Source organism: Triticum aestivum, chromosome 1B, assembly GCF_018294505.1.
Source record: "Triticum aestivum cultivar Chinese Spring chromosome 1B, IWGSC CS RefSeq v2.1, whole genome shotgun sequence".
Taxonomy (NCBI): Eukaryota; Viridiplantae; Streptophyta; class Magnoliopsida; order Poales; family Poaceae; genus Triticum; species Triticum aestivum.
In genome coordinates, this window is record NC_057795.1 from 591,115,335 (window position 1) to 591,133,118 (window position 17,784).

General features: G+C 46.1%; 1 protein-coding gene and 1 non-coding gene across 4 annotated transcripts; one reads left to right on the forward strand and one right to left on the reverse strand.

The window, feature by feature from the left end:
* Positions 1-14,557: 14,557 nt before the first annotated feature.
* Positions 14,558-16,877, forward strand: LOC123096364 (E3 ubiquitin-protein ligase APD2-like). 3 transcript variants are annotated; one of them, XM_044518088.1, is made up of 9 exons: positions 14,558-14,677; positions 14,761-15,011; positions 15,154-15,256; positions 15,334-15,384; positions 15,465-15,547; positions 15,659-15,808; positions 15,892-15,949; positions 16,035-16,338; positions 16,425-16,877. In XM_044518088.1, the coding sequence occupies exons 1-9, from the start codon at positions 14,623-14,625 to the stop codon at positions 16,498-16,500; spliced, it is 1,131 nt and encodes a 376-aa protein (XP_044374023.1). In that variant the 5' UTR covers positions 14,558-14,622; the 3' UTR covers positions 16,501-16,877. The 3 variants fall into 3 exon arrangements, with proteins under 3 accessions (XP_044374023.1, XP_044374040.1, XP_044374032.1); XM_044518105.1 differs by having other exon boundaries at positions 15,901-15,949; XM_044518097.1 differs by having other exon boundaries at positions 15,337-15,384.
* TRNAK-CUU (transfer RNA lysine (anticodon CUU)) lies at positions 16,597-16,669 on the reverse strand. The gene has a single exon. It is a non-coding gene; the product is annotated as a tRNA-Lys (tRNA).
* Positions 16,878-17,784: the final 907 nt, after the last annotated feature.

Below are 17,784 nucleotides of genomic sequence, written 5' to 3' on the forward strand. Positions count from 1 at the left end.
TTGTTGTTGATTACATTACTAAGTGGGTAGAAGCTATTCCAACTAGTAGTGTTGATCATAACACCTCTATTAAGATGCTTAAAGAAGTTATTTTTCCGAGGTTTGGAGTCCCTAGATATCTCATGACTGATGGTGGTTCACATTTTATTCATGGTGCTTTCCGTAAAATGCTTGCTAAGTATGATGTTATTCATAGAATTGCATCTCCTTATCACCCACAGTCTAGTGGTCAAGTAGAGTTGAGCAATAGAGAGCTCAAATTAATTTTGCAAAAGACTGTTAATAGATCTAGAAAAAATTAGTCCAAGAAACTTGATGATGCATTATGGGCCTATAGAACTGCATATAAAAATCCTATGGGTATGTCTCCGTATAAGATGGTTTATGGAAAAGCATGTCACTTACCTCTTGAACTTGAACATAAGGCATATTGGGCCATTAAAGAGCTCAACTATGATTTCAAACTTGCCGCTGAGAAGAGGTTATTTGACATTAGCTCACTTGATGAATGGAGAACTCAAGCATACGAGAATGCCAAGCTGTTTAAAGAAAAAGTTAAAAGATGGCATGACAAAAGGATACAAAAGCGAGAATTTAACGTAGGTGATTATGTGTTGCTATTCAACTCTCGTTTAAGATTTTTTGCAGGAAAACTTCTCTCTAAATGGGAAGGTCCTTACGTTATCGAGGAGGTCTATCGTTCCGGTGCCATAAAAATCAACAACTTCGAAGGCACAAGTCCGAGGGTGGTGAACGGTCAAAGAATCAAACATTATATCTCAGGTAATCCCATCAATGTTGAAACTAACATTATTGAAACCGTAACCCCGGAGGAATACATAAGGGACACTTTCCAGAACGTTTCAGACTCCAAAAAGGAATAGGTATGTGGTACGGTAAGTAAACCGACTCCAAAACAATTCTAATGGCAATTGTCCTCCGTTTTGGAATATTTAAAAAAATTTGGAAGCAAGAAGTAATCCGGGAAGGACACGAGGCCTCCACAAGGGTGGAGGGCGCCCCCCTACTAGGCGCGTCCCCCTATCTCGTGGACACCTCGTGTGCCTCCTGGACTCTGTTTTCTTGCACGTTACGTATTTTTGTCGGTAAAAATTCATTATATAATCTCCCGAAAGTTTTGACCACCGTATCACGCAAAAATCTTCTGTTTTTGTTTCGAGCTGTTTGTGCCACAGATTTGAGCAACATGTCATCTCAGGATTCGGAGGGAGAAAATTATGTGGCTGATTACCTTGCAGACCCTAAAGTCTACGGGGATTTGGACCATTGTGGCTGGACCACTGAGGAAGAAGAAGACTATGAGCCTGAGGGAAAGGAGGAGACAAGCTCAGACGAAGATGGAGTTCCATTACCTCAACCGGGGGATATGCACGTGGAGTTTAAAAAGTCAAGCCTTCCTGATAGAGCAAAGAAGCGCAAGATCGAGTTTATTCCTTTTCGTCTCTTGCAGGAAAACAAACAGGAATTGTGCAAAAGAATATTAAGCCTCGAGCGGGAGATCGATGATTTAAGGGAGCAAAATTCTATTCTCAAGCGTAAGCTGAGAAACAAGCCTACATCATCGACAACTCCCACCTCACCACCTCCGAGGACATAATCACATGGGTATGGGCACTCCCCTTGGCAACTGCCAAGCTTGGGGGAGGTGCCCCGGTATCGTATCACCATCACACTCTTATCTTTACCGTTTTACTTAGTTCGATCCCTTTAGTAATATCTTGATCTAGTAGATTGAAGTCTTGGTATGAATTAGTTTTGAGTTTTGCTTTGTGATCCATCTATGTAATCGAGTCCGTGAGCTATCTATAATAAAGATTAGTGTTGAGTCAAGGGCTTTGCTATCTTACCATGATCTTAAGAAAACAAAAAGAAGTACAAGATTTCATATTAACCTTATGGATAGTAATGACTTCACATATAGAAAGTATGAGGCTTAAAGGTTGGTGAGAGTTGACAGACATAGTTTTGGTCATCGTTGCAATTAATTGGAAGTAATAAAGAAAGAGAGGTTTTCACATATAAATACACTATCTTGGACATCTTTTATAATTGTGCGCACTCATTAAAGTATGACATGCTAAAGGATGTTGGACAAGGAAGACATCGTAATGGTTTATGTTTTCTCTCATCTCAGTTAAAGTATATTGTCATAGATCTTTCAAACATGTTGAGCTTGCCTTTCCCCCTCATGCTAGCCAAATTCCTAGCACCAAGCAGAGATACTACTTGTGCTTCCAAATATCCTTAAACCCAGTTTTGCCATGAGAGTCCACTATATCTACCTATGGATTGAGTAAGATCCTTCAAGTAAGTTGTCATCGGTGCAAGCAATAAAAATTGCTCTCTAAATATGCATAACTTATTAATGTGGAGAAAAAAAAGCTTTATACGATCTTGTTATGGAAGCAATAAAAGCGACGGACTGCATAATAAAGGTCCATATACAAGTGGCAATATAAAGTGACGTCCTTTCGCATTAAGATTTTGTGTATCCAACCATAAAAGTGCATGACAACCTCTGCTTCCCTCTGCGAAGGGCCTATCTTCTACTTCATGTCTTTTACTTTATGCAAGAGTTAAGGTGATCTCCACCTTTCCCTTTTTCATTTTATCCTTTGGCAAGCACCTCGTGTTGGAAAGATCATGATACATATATCCAATTGGATGTTTGTTAGCATGAATTATTATTGTTGACATCACCTAAAGGTGAATATGTTGGGAGGCAATATTATAAGCCCCTATCTTTCTCAGTGTCCGATTAAAACTCCATAACCATAAGTATCACGTGAGTGTTAGCAATTGTAGAAGACTATATGATAGTTGAGTATGTGGACTTGCTGAAAAGCTCTACTCTTGACTCTTTCTGATGTTATGATAAATTGCAATTGCTTCAATGACTGAGATTATAGCTTGTTAGTTCCCAATGAAGTTTATGTTCCATACATGACATTGTGAATGGATTGTTACTTGAGCATAAGAAATCATATGACAAAATCTATATATGTTGTTGTTATAAGAATGATCATAATGCCCTCATGTCTGTATTTAATTTTTATCGACACCTTTATCTCTAAACATGTGGACATATTTTTCGATTTCGGCTTCTGCTTGAGGACAAGCGAGGTCTAAGCTTGGGGCAGTTGATACGTCCATTTTGCATCATGCTTTTATATCAATATTTATTGCATTATGGGCTGTTACTACACTTTATGTCACAATACTTATGGCTATTCTCTCTTATTTTACAAGGTTTACCATGAAGAGGGGGAATGCCGGCAGCTGGGATTCTGGCTGGAAAAGGAGCAAATATTGGAAACCTATTTTGCATAGCTCTAAAAGTCCCGTAACTCCATGAAAGTTATTTTTGCATTTTATAATAAATTATGAGAAAAGAAAGTACCTGAGGGGGTCCACACCCTGTCTAGGAGGGTGGGGGCGCGCCCCCCCCCCTACTAGGCACGCCCCCCTGTCTCCTGGGCCCCCTGGTGGCCCTCCGTTGCCCATCTTCTGCTATATGAAGTCTCTCATCCTGGAAAAAATCATAAGAAAGCTCACACGACGAAACTCCGCCGACACGAGGCTGAACCTTGGCGGAACCAATCTAGGGCTCCGGCAGAGCTGTTCTGCCGGGGAAACTTCCCTCCGGGAGGGGGAAATCATCACCATCATCATCACCAACGATCCTCTCATCGGGAGGGGGTCAATCTCCATCAACATCTTCACCAGCACCATCTCCTCTCCAAACCCTAGTTCATCTCTTATATCCAATCTTGTATCAAAACCATAAATTGGTACATGTGGGTTGCTAGTAGTGTTGATTACTCCTTGTAGTTGATGCTAATTGGTTTACTTGGTGTAAGATCATATGTTCAGATCCTTTATGCACATTAATACTCCTCTGATTATGAACATGAATATGCTTTGTGAGTAGTTCCGTTTGTTCCTGAGGACATGGGTGAAGTCTTGCTATTAGTAGTCATGTGAATTTGGTATTCGTTCGATATTTTGATGAGATGTATTTTGTCTCTCCTCTAGTGGTGGTATGTGAACGTCGACTACATGACACTTCACCATTATTTGGGCCTAGAGGAATGCATTGGGAAGTAATAAGTAGATGATGGGTTGCTAGAGTGATAGAAGCTTAAACCCTAGTTTATGCGTTGCTTCGTAAGGGGCTGATTTGGATCCATATGTTTCATGCTATGGTTAGGTTTACCTTAATACTTTTGTTGTAGTTACGGATGCTTGCAATAGGGGTTAATCATAAGTGGGATGCTTGTCCAAGTAAGGGCAGTACCCAAGCACCGGTCCACCCACATATCAAATTATCAAAGTACCGAACGCGAATCATATGAGTGTGATGAAACTAGCTTGACGATAATTCCCATGTGTCCTTGGGAGCGCCTTTTCTCATTATAAGAAATTGTCCAAGCTTGTCCTTTGCTACAAAAAGGATTGGGCCACCTTGCTGCACCTTATTTACTTTCATTGCTTGTTACTCGTTACAAATTATCTTATCACAAAACTACCTATTACCTACAATTTCAGTGCTTGCAGAGAATACCCTACTGAAAACCGCTTGTCATTTCCTTATGCTCCTCTTTGGGTTTGACACTCTTACTTATCGAAAGGACTACGATAGATCCCCTATACTTGTGGGTCATCAACCTCCTCCAGCCTCCACGGGCTACTTTTTATCCACCGTCAACCTCCTCCAGCCTCCACCTGCGACTGTTCATCCACGGGCTCCTGTTCATCCAGCCTCCACCGCGCGCTACTCCACCGGCTACTGTTCAACCAACCCTCTCCACGGGCTCCTGTTCAACCACCCCTCCACAAGCTACTGTTCATCCAGCCCTCCACCGGCTACTGTTCAACCAGCCCTCCACGGGGTCGTCCTGTTCATCCAGCCCTCCACGGGGTCATGTTCATCCAGCCCCAACCGACTCGATCGATCAGGGTCATGTTCATCCAGAGGCAACACCACGGGGTCCTGTCCATCCACCCCCACCGGGAACTGTTCATCCAAACCCCCCAGCAACGCTCATTGTTCATCCAGAGGCAGCATCGATCGGCTTCAGTTAGCAGCAGTAGCGAAGGAATCGTTTGATCGGGTTCAGTTAATAGCCATCGATCGATCGCTCGGGTTCAGTAACGCGTAGCCTGTAGTGCAATCGCTCGGGTTCAGTAGGAGAACGCCTCGCTTGGGTTCAGTTAGAGCCCAACACCTCGCACCCACGTGTGTGCGTGTACGAGAGAAACGCGCAAACCTCCGTGCATCGCTCGGCCCCGACCACCCACCATAATCGGGAACACCCTGATATTTTCCTCGCCTTCGCTTCTACCACGTTTTTTTCCGTCATGGACGGCCCAAAGAATGTCATGCAGCTGCGTCTCCGGCCCGCCCAGGACGAAAAACCCATTTTTTGTCATGATTTTTTGTCATAGAAGTAGGAGCCCATCACATCTATAATGATACCGGGCGTTGTCACAATTACCGTCATAGAAGTGTCATAAGTATGACAGAAAAAAAATTCGTTCGGCCCAAAATGTCACGGATGTGTCTTTTTTTTGTAGTAACTAGATCAGTTGATCCCACGTGGTGCTAAGATTGCGCTTTGTGAGTTGACCATCTAGATAATCTTCGAGCTTCATATGGGTCAACCAACATCTTTACTTCATGCCCCATCTTGATTTCTTGGAAGACACAATGAACTCTTCATTTCCCTTCATTGCCTCAAGAAAGAGATCACCAAAGATTCTTTCATGACCATATCAAGTTTCACTATGAATATCATATTGGTCATCATTTGCTCTTCTAAAAACTCCATCATAATCTCTTGAGAGGCACAATGAATTCTTCACTCTAGTTGCTTGCTTCAAGTCTTGATCAACCGAGACCCAACACATGATCTTACCATGATCTTGTCTTGAAGCCATAGCTTGAGTTCTTCTCTTTGATTTTTCTCTCAAGCCCTTTATTCTTATAAGCCCACATATGTCAATCTTTGAGATCTTCTAACGAACTCCACCTTGAATATATATGGTTAGACATTAAAATCAATCATGATGACTTCAACAGAAATCACCAAAGACTAACTTGAAACCTCACTGGAAATGGGACTTCGAGTGCCAAAACATAGGGCCCATGTGCACGGAGGCCAGGGACCCCGTGCGCACGGGGTATCCAGAGAGTTGACACTCGACCCTGTGTGCACGGGCGTTAGGAGGCTTGTGCGCATGGGATATCCGGAGAGGGATACCATGAGGACTTCTTCGGATGTTTTGATGTCATTCTTCACAAACAAACCCAATGCACTTCAAGCATCACTACGAAACATATCTTCATATAAGATTCAATGCACTTGATGCTCCATAGGAATTGTCAATTAATACCAAGGCTTAGAGCAAATATATCTTCATATATATGGACTTCATCCTTAATTCCATCTAATATCCTTAATGCACCATCTATGGACAATACCTTCAAATTTATCTCAATGAAAACATTAGTTCATAGAGATTGTCATTAATTACCAAAACCACACTTAGTGGCTACATGCCCTTTCACCTAATATAAAAGGATAATATGAATTTTAGATAAAAGGCGAATAGAAGTTAGATGAAGAAATGAGCTTTCATGCCACCTATGGATGGAATGTTCAGAACGAATCTTGATTATTTATAGAGGAGAGGGGTGGAGATTGGGAGCGGCAAGGAGGGAGTGGTTCAGGCGAATAGAGGGAGCCTGGGGCGGCACGTGATGAAAGAAAGAAGGAAGACACGAGGATGAGGGTGTAAAGCCGTGAACGAGTACCCTGCAAATAAAAAGTTATGAACGAGCTATCTGTTGTTGCAGCTCTCTCACACGGATAGATGGAGGTAGAAGAAAGAAACACTTTCTAGTGACCAACGCCCCGGCGTTCAGTGCCCCGGCGTCTTTTCTTTTCTTCTCACTACACTGGCTCATTTCAAACACATACAAACCGGCTGGCTTTGTAGCCCAGCAGCAACGCAACGCCTACGCTTCCTACGCATGCACGAACGTGCCCAACTACATGCAGGCGATCCACTCGGTCTTCGCGCACGACGCGGCCGCCGCTGCTAACAGCCAGACTACTACACAGCAACTAATTCATGCATGCACGCCCGTCTAGCTAGCTAACTCACACCACCACGTCACACACGCACGCACACTTTGCCATACACTGCCCATACACACACACGCCACGCTGCTGCGTCCCGCACGTCCCGTCCGTCCCGCGCGTCACCGACACGCCCGACAAACCCGACGAGCCCGACGGCACCAGTATGTCCCGCCCGTCCCGCGCGCACCCGACGCGCCCGACGAACCCGACCACACACGCCGTGGCTTATTCCAACACACACCCCCTAAGCCACGGCCTAGAGGAGTCCGTCGTCGTCGACGTTGGCACCGGCCAAGAGAGCCTGCTCCGCCGCCGGTCCTTTCCGCAGCTGCGGGCACTCGCGCCGGAAGTGCCCGTGCTCCCCGCACTTGTAGCAGCGCCTGCGCCTGTTGCCGCCGCTCCCCGACGCCACGCTGCGCCCGTCGTCGTCGTCCCGAGCACCGCCGTGTCGACGCTCCCGCGCTGCCCACTGCGCCGCCGTCATGAGCAGCTGCTCACCCCCGCGCTCGCCACCGTCTTGTCCACGGCGCCGAACCCGCTCGTCGAACGCACGCAGCCGCCCGAGCGCTTCGTCGAACGCCATCGTCGTCACGTCGTGGAACTGCTCGATGCCGGCGACGACGGGGAAGAGGCGATCCGGCACCGTATCCAGCAACTTCTTGACAAGTGCTGCGTCGCCCAGCGTCTCCCCGAGGTTGGCATACCTCGCCGCCATCGCCGCGAGCCTCCCGCCGTACACATCGAGCTCCTCGCCGTCCGCCATCTTCATCCGGTCGAATTCGCCGCGCAGCGTCCCCAGCCTCGCCGCACGGACCCGATCGGCGCCGACGAACCTCACCTTCAGGGAGTCCCATACCTCCCTGGCGGTGAGCTTCGTCGACACCTGCAGCAGCACATCCTCCGGCAACGCCCCGAGAAGCAACGCACGCGCCATCTTGTCCTTCCGCGCGTTCACCGCCGCGTCGCCCGGCGCCACCGCCTCCCATACGGTGTGGACGTCGAGGATCGCCTGCGCCTTGATGGCCCAGACCGTGTAGTTGTCCGCGGTCAGCATCGACATCGCCATCGTCGCCGATCCGCCCGCGCCACCGCCGTGTGGGACGAGCGCCATGGTCGTCGGTGATCGCCCGAACCGAAGCTCTGTATACCAATTGTTGTTGCAGCTCTCTCACACGGATAGATGGAGGTAGAAGAAAGAAACACTTTCTAGTGACCAACGCCCCGGCGTTCAGTGCCCCGGCGTCTTTTCTTTTCTTCTCACTACACTGGCTCATTTCAAACACATACAAACCGGCTGGCTTTGTAGCCCAGCAGCAACGCAACGCCTACGCTTCCTACGCATGCACGAACGTGCCCAACTACATGCAGGCGATCCACTCGGTCTTCGCGCACGACGCGGCCGCCGCTGCTAACAGCCAGACTACTACACAGCAACTAATTCATGCATGCACGCCCGTCTAGCTAGCTAACTCACACCACCACGTCACACACGCACGCACACTTTGCCATACACTGCCCATACACACACACGCCACGCTGCTGCGTCCCGCACGTCCCGTCCGTCCCGCGCGTCACCGACACGCCCGACAAACCCGACGAGCCCGACGGCACCAGTATGTCCCGCCCGTCCCGCGCGCACCCGACGCGCCCGACGAACCCGACCACACACGCCGTGGCTTATTCCAACACTATCCTTTTCTTAGGAATCAATCAATTTTTTTAGGAGCTAGAGTCCTGGGGATTGGGTGGCTAGTGGACCTGGCGCCTGTATGCTGTGAACGAGAAATCCTTTCCTGGGATCGACCAATTTTCGTGGGGGTTGATCAGCAATGGCCAGTGGGCCTGGCGCCTGCGTGCTATGTTTAAGCCGCTTGCTGCCATGAGGCTACTAGGGCTTTTTTGGAATGGGGTCAACTTTTTTCACTGTGTCATTTTTCTTCATGGGCTCTATGTATGTAACATAATTTGAGCCGAGGTCATAGGGGTTAGTCGACAATCCAACACCGTAGCTCCGCCCCTCTGCACTGCCTCTTGACGTGTCTTGCAGGTTTCTTTAAAGCTATCTATAAAGTTGAACGCAAATATTGGTTTTACGGGATGAAAAGGGGGTCTATCGTTTTATCGGCATGTAGGGTGTTGTTGTGTTGCGATGCACTTGAGGTGGAACTATGTTGCGTGCATGGAAGTGCTCTCGTTTGCTAGCCAACGAAGTTATCTCCCCATTATCGTCGAGATGGACTCTCTTATTACAGTCTCCATGCTTCAAGATTGTGAGTTAGATAGATCGACTTATTCCTCGCTTGTGATGGAAATTAGGTATCTTAGAGGTCTTTGAGAAATTTGTATTATTCTTGTTAACTATACTCAAAATAAGGTTAGATATTGCTTGGCTAGTTTGTGCAAGAGTAGAGGAGAGGACAATGACTTGGGTTGGGTCGGGCCATACAGAAATGTTAGAGTTAGCTCTTCTAGATTATATGAACACTATCATTGAGTAATGCAATTCTTCACTCGCAAAAAAAGAAGATGTTTATGCTACCATTTGCTTTCTCTGACCGACCCTCTAGCCGCTCTGGCCTCGCCATCGAGAATCATCTCCTTTTAGAACTTCCACATCACAAAATAAGACTTCGAGTTTGGGAACTTCCTAATCCACACGAATTTTAAATCCCATTTTGATAAATATAACCCAATTTTTTTTTATGTGAACCATGTAGGAGAGCTGCATGTTTTATATTAAATGAGAGAAAGTACAAACGGCCAATAGACACTGTCCAAAAACAACGACACAAGAAAAGAACCAACAAAAAGCACAACTTTGTTCAGAACACACCTAAACAACCGTTTCATCATAATTATAAGTAAATGTAATACTCCGGCCCCTCCCACGTTGATAATACCTGATGAAGGTATAGGCATAATTCGTTTCGAACATACCTGAACAACCGTTTCGATTGTTCGCTCAATAAACATTTTTAAAATGACACATATAATTTTAAAACATCCTCCATACATATGATGAAAGTTTTAATATTTTAAGGAAAACTGCGCTTGGCCGATCCATCTAGGGGGGGGGGGGGGGGGGGGGGCGCTTGAGGAGAGCGCATCATTCACCTCGCTTCAAGCCAGGATACAACTGCAGGAGCTATATCTCACTTATAGCAAGATAGAAGCTCCACTCGCCTGAACGATTTTCGTATAGCTACAGTACCAGGTCGGCCCAATTCGCGATCAATGTATGGGTTTTTTAGCGCATTTCTTCCGTGTGCTTTTTGGTTTTTTCCTTTTAGCTGGTTTATTCAGGTTTTTTATTTTCCGTTTCTTACTTTTCGTTTTCTTGTTTATTTATTAGTTTTAGCCGGCTTCATCAGTTTCCTCTTATTTTCAATATGTTCCATGGTTTTGCATCGGTTTCTTTGCTTTTTCTTTGTTTCTTTACCATATTTCTTTGTTTTTTCTTCAACACATGTCTACATTTTCATACACACTAGTAATTTTACATATATGCCAGAAACATTTTTTTGTACAAGTTTAATTTTTTCGAATACATGATTAACAATTTTAAATGCCTTTTTTTGAACAAAAGTTTTATTTGATGACTAAATTTTTCATACACATTGCATATTTTTGGTATATATTAGGAACATTTTTTATACATTTTTAGATATATTATTAAAATTTTCATTACAAAATCGACATTTTTCCGAAAATTGTGTTTTTATGTTCAGATTTTATAATACACATTCTACATTTTCCGTATACATCAGAAACTTTTTTTTACATGTTCCCCATTTTTAAATAGATGATTAACCTTTTTTTTACATATTCTGTTTGATGACTGCTTATTTTACACAGTGTACATTTTCTATATGCATCAGGACATGTTTTATGCACCTTTAACATTTTAAAAATATCTGATTAACAGTTCTTTTATACAGGATCAACATTTTTTGAAATTTATGTTTTAATGTTCAATTTTTTAATACATGTTCTAAATTTTTTGTATGCATCAGGGACATTTTTTGTACACGTTTAACTTTTTTTAAAGCATATAATTTTGATGTTTATCCTTTTCCATACACATTATACAATTTTTGTATACATCAGGAACTTTTTTATATACACACGTTTCACATTTTCAAATAAATGATTAACAATTTTATAAAGTTAGTTTTAAAATGTTTATCTTTTTTCATACTCATTGTGCATTTTTTGTATACACCGGAAACATTTTTTCTATAAACATTTAATATTTTTCAAATGCATGGTTAACATTTTTTCAAAAATGTATGTAGTTTTTAAATATATATAGAATATTTTAAATTATGTACAAAATTAAAGAAAAAAGAAATCAAAATAAAATGACCTGAAAAAGCGAAGAAGACTCCCATGCGCCTGGGTCGGCCCAGTATGGCTTTCGCTTCACGCGAGGCCTACCATCGAACTCACGTGGAGCGAGGTATAGCAGAGGCTAGGTATAGATGGGTGAACATTGTAATGGGCATGGTTACCTCAGTCTCTTCCTTAGTTCTTCTCAATGTGCAGAAGCTTGAAGAATTTAAGTCTACTTGTGGTATTCGACAGGGGATCATATCTCCCAATACCTCTTTTTTCTGGCAACAGAGGGTCTTCCGTGCCTCTTGAAAACTAGAGTTCAGATCTAATATGGTGGTATGCAAGTCGCTTCATCACCTCCATCGGTGAACCATTTGTTGTTTGCAGATGACAATCTGCTATTTTTTAAAGCAAATAATGGGAGAGTTGAGGAAGTTTATCATTGGTGGGAGACATATGCAAGAGCCTCTGGTCAAAGAATAAACAAGGACAAGTCTTCACTCTTTTTAGTAAGGGATGCCCTGAGAAGGCTAGGGGTGCAATTAAAAACATCCTACAGGTCCCTAATGAGCAATTGAATGAAAAATATCTTGGCATGCCATTTAATGTAGGGAATTCAAAGAATGAGGCCTTCAAATATCTCAAGGACAGATTGTGGAATAATATACAAGGATTGATGAAGAAACTTCTCTCAACAGCTGGTAAGGAGGTACTAATAAAATCAGTAGCTCAAGCTATCCCGGTGTAGTCCATCTTTTGTTTTAAACTTCCTAGAGGATTGTGCCTACAACTTACATCACTGATAAAAGCTTTCTGGTGGGGTATTAAGCAAGGCTAGAGGAAGCCCTACTGGGTGTCATGGGATTCTATGAGCATGCCAAAATACATGGGAGGTTTGGGTTTCTGAGATTTTGAAATTTTCAATTTGGCTCTCTTGGCTAGACAGGCGTGGAGGGTTCTTGAAAACCCTGGCTCTCTTAGTGCCAGAATATTGAGAGCGATGTATTTTCCGGACGGTGAGTTCTTGTCGGTCGAGCTTGGTGGGCACCCTTCTCAAATTTGGAGGGGAATGATAGAGGGTTTAGACACTATGAAGCTTGGGCTGATAAGGCGAATAAGCAATGGGAACATGATGACTATTTGGAACATGAACTGGTTACCCCAGAAGGAAAATATGAGGCCCATTGTTGCCTTAGTTGCTGATCCACCCCTGGTAGTCTCGGAACTAATGGACATTGAGAGTGCACGTTGGAACACAACGTTGATTGAGCAAGTATTCTTACCATACTATGCAACATCTATCTTAAGGATTCCAGTGTGTATCCAGAACGCGGATGACTTCTGGTCATGGGATTTTGAGAAGAATGCAATATTTTCCGTTTGATCTACTTACAGGATGATCGTGGCAACGAAAAGGGGACATGAGGATTGGTTGGAGGAAAGAGCGGGATCCTGAAACAAAGCTGATAATGAGCGTTCTTGGGAAACTTTGTGGAAAGTGTCGGTTCTGGCGAAGCTGAAAAACTTCTTGTGGCGTTTGGCAAAGAGCTCATTACCTACGGAAGATGTACGAAAGAATAGAAAGATGACACACCATGAAGAATGTTTTGCTTATGGAGCTCAAGATTCGTGGAGACAGAGATAGTCGACCATGACGTACTCGATCACATGATAGCAACATCAAAACCCACAGCGCAAGCCTGGTTGTTTTCCATGATGGAAGTACTGAACCATGAGGAGTTGACAAGGTTTACGGTTACTATGTGGGCAATTTGGGATGCCCAGAGATAATTAATTCATGAAGGGATACACCAAAGTCCATATGTTACACACACATTTGTTGTCAACTTCATAGTTGAGCTAGACCAACTTTCATTGCCACCATAGCCACAAATGAGGACAGCCCCACAACATTTTCGCCAAAATTTCAAGTGGATCCCACCAGCAGAAGGCTTCATACAAATTAATGTTGACACTGAGTATCATTAGAACGGAATGTGGGCACGGCAGCTGCTGTTTGTCGAGACCATGATGGAGCTTTTCTGGGCTCATCCATGCTGGTCATTCAGGGCATGACTGGCCCTTCGACGCTTGTGGCGATAGCATGCAGAGAGGGACTATCAACTGCACAAGATCTTGGGATGCATCTCCAAATTTCTTCGGACTGCAAACAGGTGGTACATCATATTCATCGAAAAGTCGGAGGAGACTATGGCATTATCATCATGGATCTTACAAGCTTCTCGTTTGTTTACTTCTAGTAATTTTTCTTTTAAATCTCGAGCATCGAACTATGAGGCTTATAGGCGAGAAGTGCATAGATGAACCCATGGGCATATGAATCCACTTTGGAAAATTTATTTCTAAATGCCAAAGAATTCTAAAAAAATCACTCATGCATCACATTCTATGTGCGCACGGAAAGTTTCACGGGAAAACAACTTTTTCTTTGGCCTGTGCAGAGAAGACAAAAAAATGTGTCGTGAAGCGCATTAGAAGCACTGGAATTTGTCTTTTTTGCGGAGGCAAAACCAAAAGATATTTTTTCACAAAACTTTATGCCGTGCGCACATATTGCAAAGATGTATGCGTGAATTTTTTTAATTTTTTTGACATTTTTAAATGTGTTTAAAATGCATTTTTTTTAAAGTGGGTTCATATGCCCATTGGTTGAGCACGTCCACACTCGCTTAGGCTAGCCAGTTATGGTGTTTCTCTCCTTGTCAGGAGGCATTTGTGGTTGGGTATTCTGCATGACCCAATTGTAATCCCTATAAACATTTACCTAATCAATAAAGGCCTAGCAGGCTTTTCTCAACAACAAAAAAAGGGCACAGCCCATCGCATTCTCTCAGAAAAAAGGTACAGCCCCTCCCAATCCACAAACAAACCTCTCAAAAAAAATCCACCACAAAGCTGAACAACCGTTTCACCGTTTCGGCCGCTCAGACCGGTCGTTCCTCTAGGAGCCTTGGGACTGGTAGGTAGCTGCGAGCACGCGGCCTCGCAGGCTAGCAAAGCAGAGCACCCTGGCCGTAGTCTCCAATGGCCCCACCCTCACGCCAGCAGTCCATACGTTCAGGAGTTCATCTCTCGCACGCTTCCTCTCCTCCCTGCCATGGCGGCGGCAGCGATGTCCTGCTTCGTCGTCGTCCTCGCGCTCTGCCTTCTCGGTCCGCTACACGCACAGTTGCTACGGCGTTGTAGTTAACTGACATCGGTGTTTCGCCCTGATGCATTGATCGTGCATGTGCAGTGTCCATGGCGCTGATGGCGGGGCACTACTACGGCCGAGCGGAGCTGGTCGCCGGCCCTGGCTGCTCGCGGCTCCTGCGGGCGAACCCGCTCTTCGTGCAGGACATCACGGTGAGGACTGCGGAGGAGGAAGGGTCGGGAGCGAGCGGGCTCGTGCTCTACGGGCTCGCCGAGATACCGGGCCTCCTGGACGACGTGCCCGCGGTGTGGTCGGAGGCTCGCCGCGTCGTCCTGCCGGCCAACTCTCACAAGGTACACTGCCCTGCACTCGCGCTTCCGTCGTGTCAGATGATCGATGCTCTACACGCGTGGTTCAGAAGTTCAGACTAAGCTATGCATAAAAACGGTGTGAACTAGAACTGTATTTTGTGTGTAAACGCGCACGCGCATGCAGGAATGGGTCTACTTCCTGAACAGAGGGAGTCAGATCGAGGTCAACTACAGCGTCGAGCCTGGAACTGGACCAACCAATCCACTCCGCGTCACCATTGCTCAAGGTAATAGAGGGTTGTAATTAATTAACGTCCTAAAGCTACTACTAGTACTCATGTGCTGAGATTTTGAGCTTGCACAGCAGCAGGTAAGGTAGGCTTCACGCAGTGGTCAGAGGAGCCATCGGTACACGGTAAGCATGAGTCTCTGATGAACCGCAGCTGTGTGGTAACATTACAAGATCGTAACGTGCCAGGCCTTTCCAAATCACAGGAACCGGAGCAGTTAAGCAGAGCATCAATTCTTCCGAGGACTACTACATCACCGTCGGCAACCTGCGCGACCAAGACACGACGGTAACAATTTTGTAGAGTGGCATCCCATCCCATCCCATGTTCGGCCGGCGTGATCGATCTTGGCCTGTAACAGCAGTTGAGCGGACTACTGATTTGGGTTTTGGCATGCAGGCGATGCTGGATTTCAGGATCAGCGCCGTGCTCTACAACACGAGCGGAGCAGAGTACGCGTGCTCGCCGTCGCCGGGCGGTTCCGGCTGCACGTACCGGCTGCCGATCCTGGGAGAGAACGTGGCCGTCCTGTCGTCCGGCCTGAAACAGGTGAGGATAATGAACCTCTGAGCATTCAGCCACGGTACGGCCTCTGTTGTGAGCTTCTGAGACCGGACTCTGACGATGGACAGGGCGTGAAGGTGGAGCTCTCGTACGGGCCGCGGTGGATCGTCTACTTCGTCGGCTCAGGTACGGCGCAAATGCAACCTCAGCTCAGCTCCATGAAATCACGCCGCTGGGATGTACTCCAGCTGAATGTTTCCTTCGCGCACAGCCATCCTGGCGGTGTCGCTGCTGCTGCTGTACGAGGTGCTGAGCGTGCTGCTCGGGTTCTGCTGCGCCGTCGCCGCGGCCCAGAGGGAGACGACGGCAACGACGGCGGCCTCGCTGCTGGAGAGCAAGGAGGAGGAAGAGGGCGGGAGCCGGGGCTCGTCCTTCGAGTCAGTCTCCTCCCACGACGGCGAGGCGGGCGACGAGGAGGAGGGGCGGCGGCTGTGCGTGGTGTGCTGCGACGCCCGGAGGGACTGCTTCTTCATGCCCTGCGGCCACTCCGCCACCTGCCACGCCTGCGGCACCAAGTAAGAATCATCTTATGCGCAGCTTCTCGTATTCTGCCATGGAAGGATTATAGATCATGGGGGGTGATGGTGGTGGTGCGTGGCAGGATTGTTGAGGGAGATGCTAGCTGCCCGTTCTGCCGGAGGAAGCTGAAGAAGGTGAGGAGGATCTTCTGCGTATGAGCGACATTCTGATCCGATGAAGGTTGGCTGGTCTGTGACCTGTGAGGAACCGAGGATGGACATGACCGTGAGGGTCACCAAAAAAAAAAAGATTGACGCCCACCGTGGGGCTCGAACCCACGACCACAAGGTTAAGAGCCTTGCGCTCTACCAACTGAGCTAGACGGGCTTGACGAGTGGTAAATAATTAGCAGTTAGTTAGTGTGAGTTTTCAATGCGAAGAGCGTAGAATGGTGTTGACTATGACCGTGTACTAGCACTTTATGGCAGCCCGTAAGTGGTTGCTTTGACGATCATGGCGTTATAGGTTTTCTCTATGATACGATGGGCATTATCATGGTTGTTGGTCACTTTTATGTTTTGCAATGATGGATGCTCTCATCATTTGTGATTGTTCCCTTTACATGAATCATATTTCAAGTTTCCCCAGGGTCTTTCCTCTAAACCTAGACAATGAAACTCATGAGCTCCTCGCACTGGCTATTACCCCTCTCAACATATCTTAGTCTTTTTTTTCGTGGAAAGGCACCTTATGAAAAGCAATGGTTGGGAGGTCGTCGACGTAGACCAAAAGATGACGATTTGCGTAGCAAATTGCAGCCCCAGAGAAGAAGATGCCAAAAAGTGCATGTAGATACTCCGAAGACTACAAACGCCGACCGAATCCGTCCAAATCCACCGTGACCCGGATCTAGAAAGATTCATTGAAGACATACCTCCACAAGCCCTCCATTGACGCTAAGTGCACTGATGAAACGTGGATAGGACGGGAAAAACATTATTCCAAAACTAAGACAACACCGTCGCCTTGCCGCGCTGACCAAGACACAAAGACTCCCTAAAACTAGCCTAAACCAAGACACCCATACCGATGTACGCCAAATCCGAACTAGAGATCAAGACCGCCGCCATCTATGACCCCGTCTCTGGGGACCTTCGTACGTTGTCAGCACATGCAACATTGTCGGTGAGCTCCGCCGACCCAGAATCGCCGTCGTCCAGCCACACATTCGCCGCCACCACCAGCTCCGATCCACCGCAACTGGCCAACCCACCACATCAATCTCCCACATGGACAAATCCTTCTCGACAATGCCCTTTGGACGCAGGCAGAGGATTTGAAAAGTTGGTGGCGACTGGTGGCTACGTCTTCGCGAGAGGATAGAATGGGTCTACGCGTAATTTTTTATGATCATTTCTAGAAGACCCTTTAGGTTGTAGGTATGGAGCAAGAAATTCCAGGGCATGTTTGAACGCTAGCAGACCCATGTCAAATTATATGTG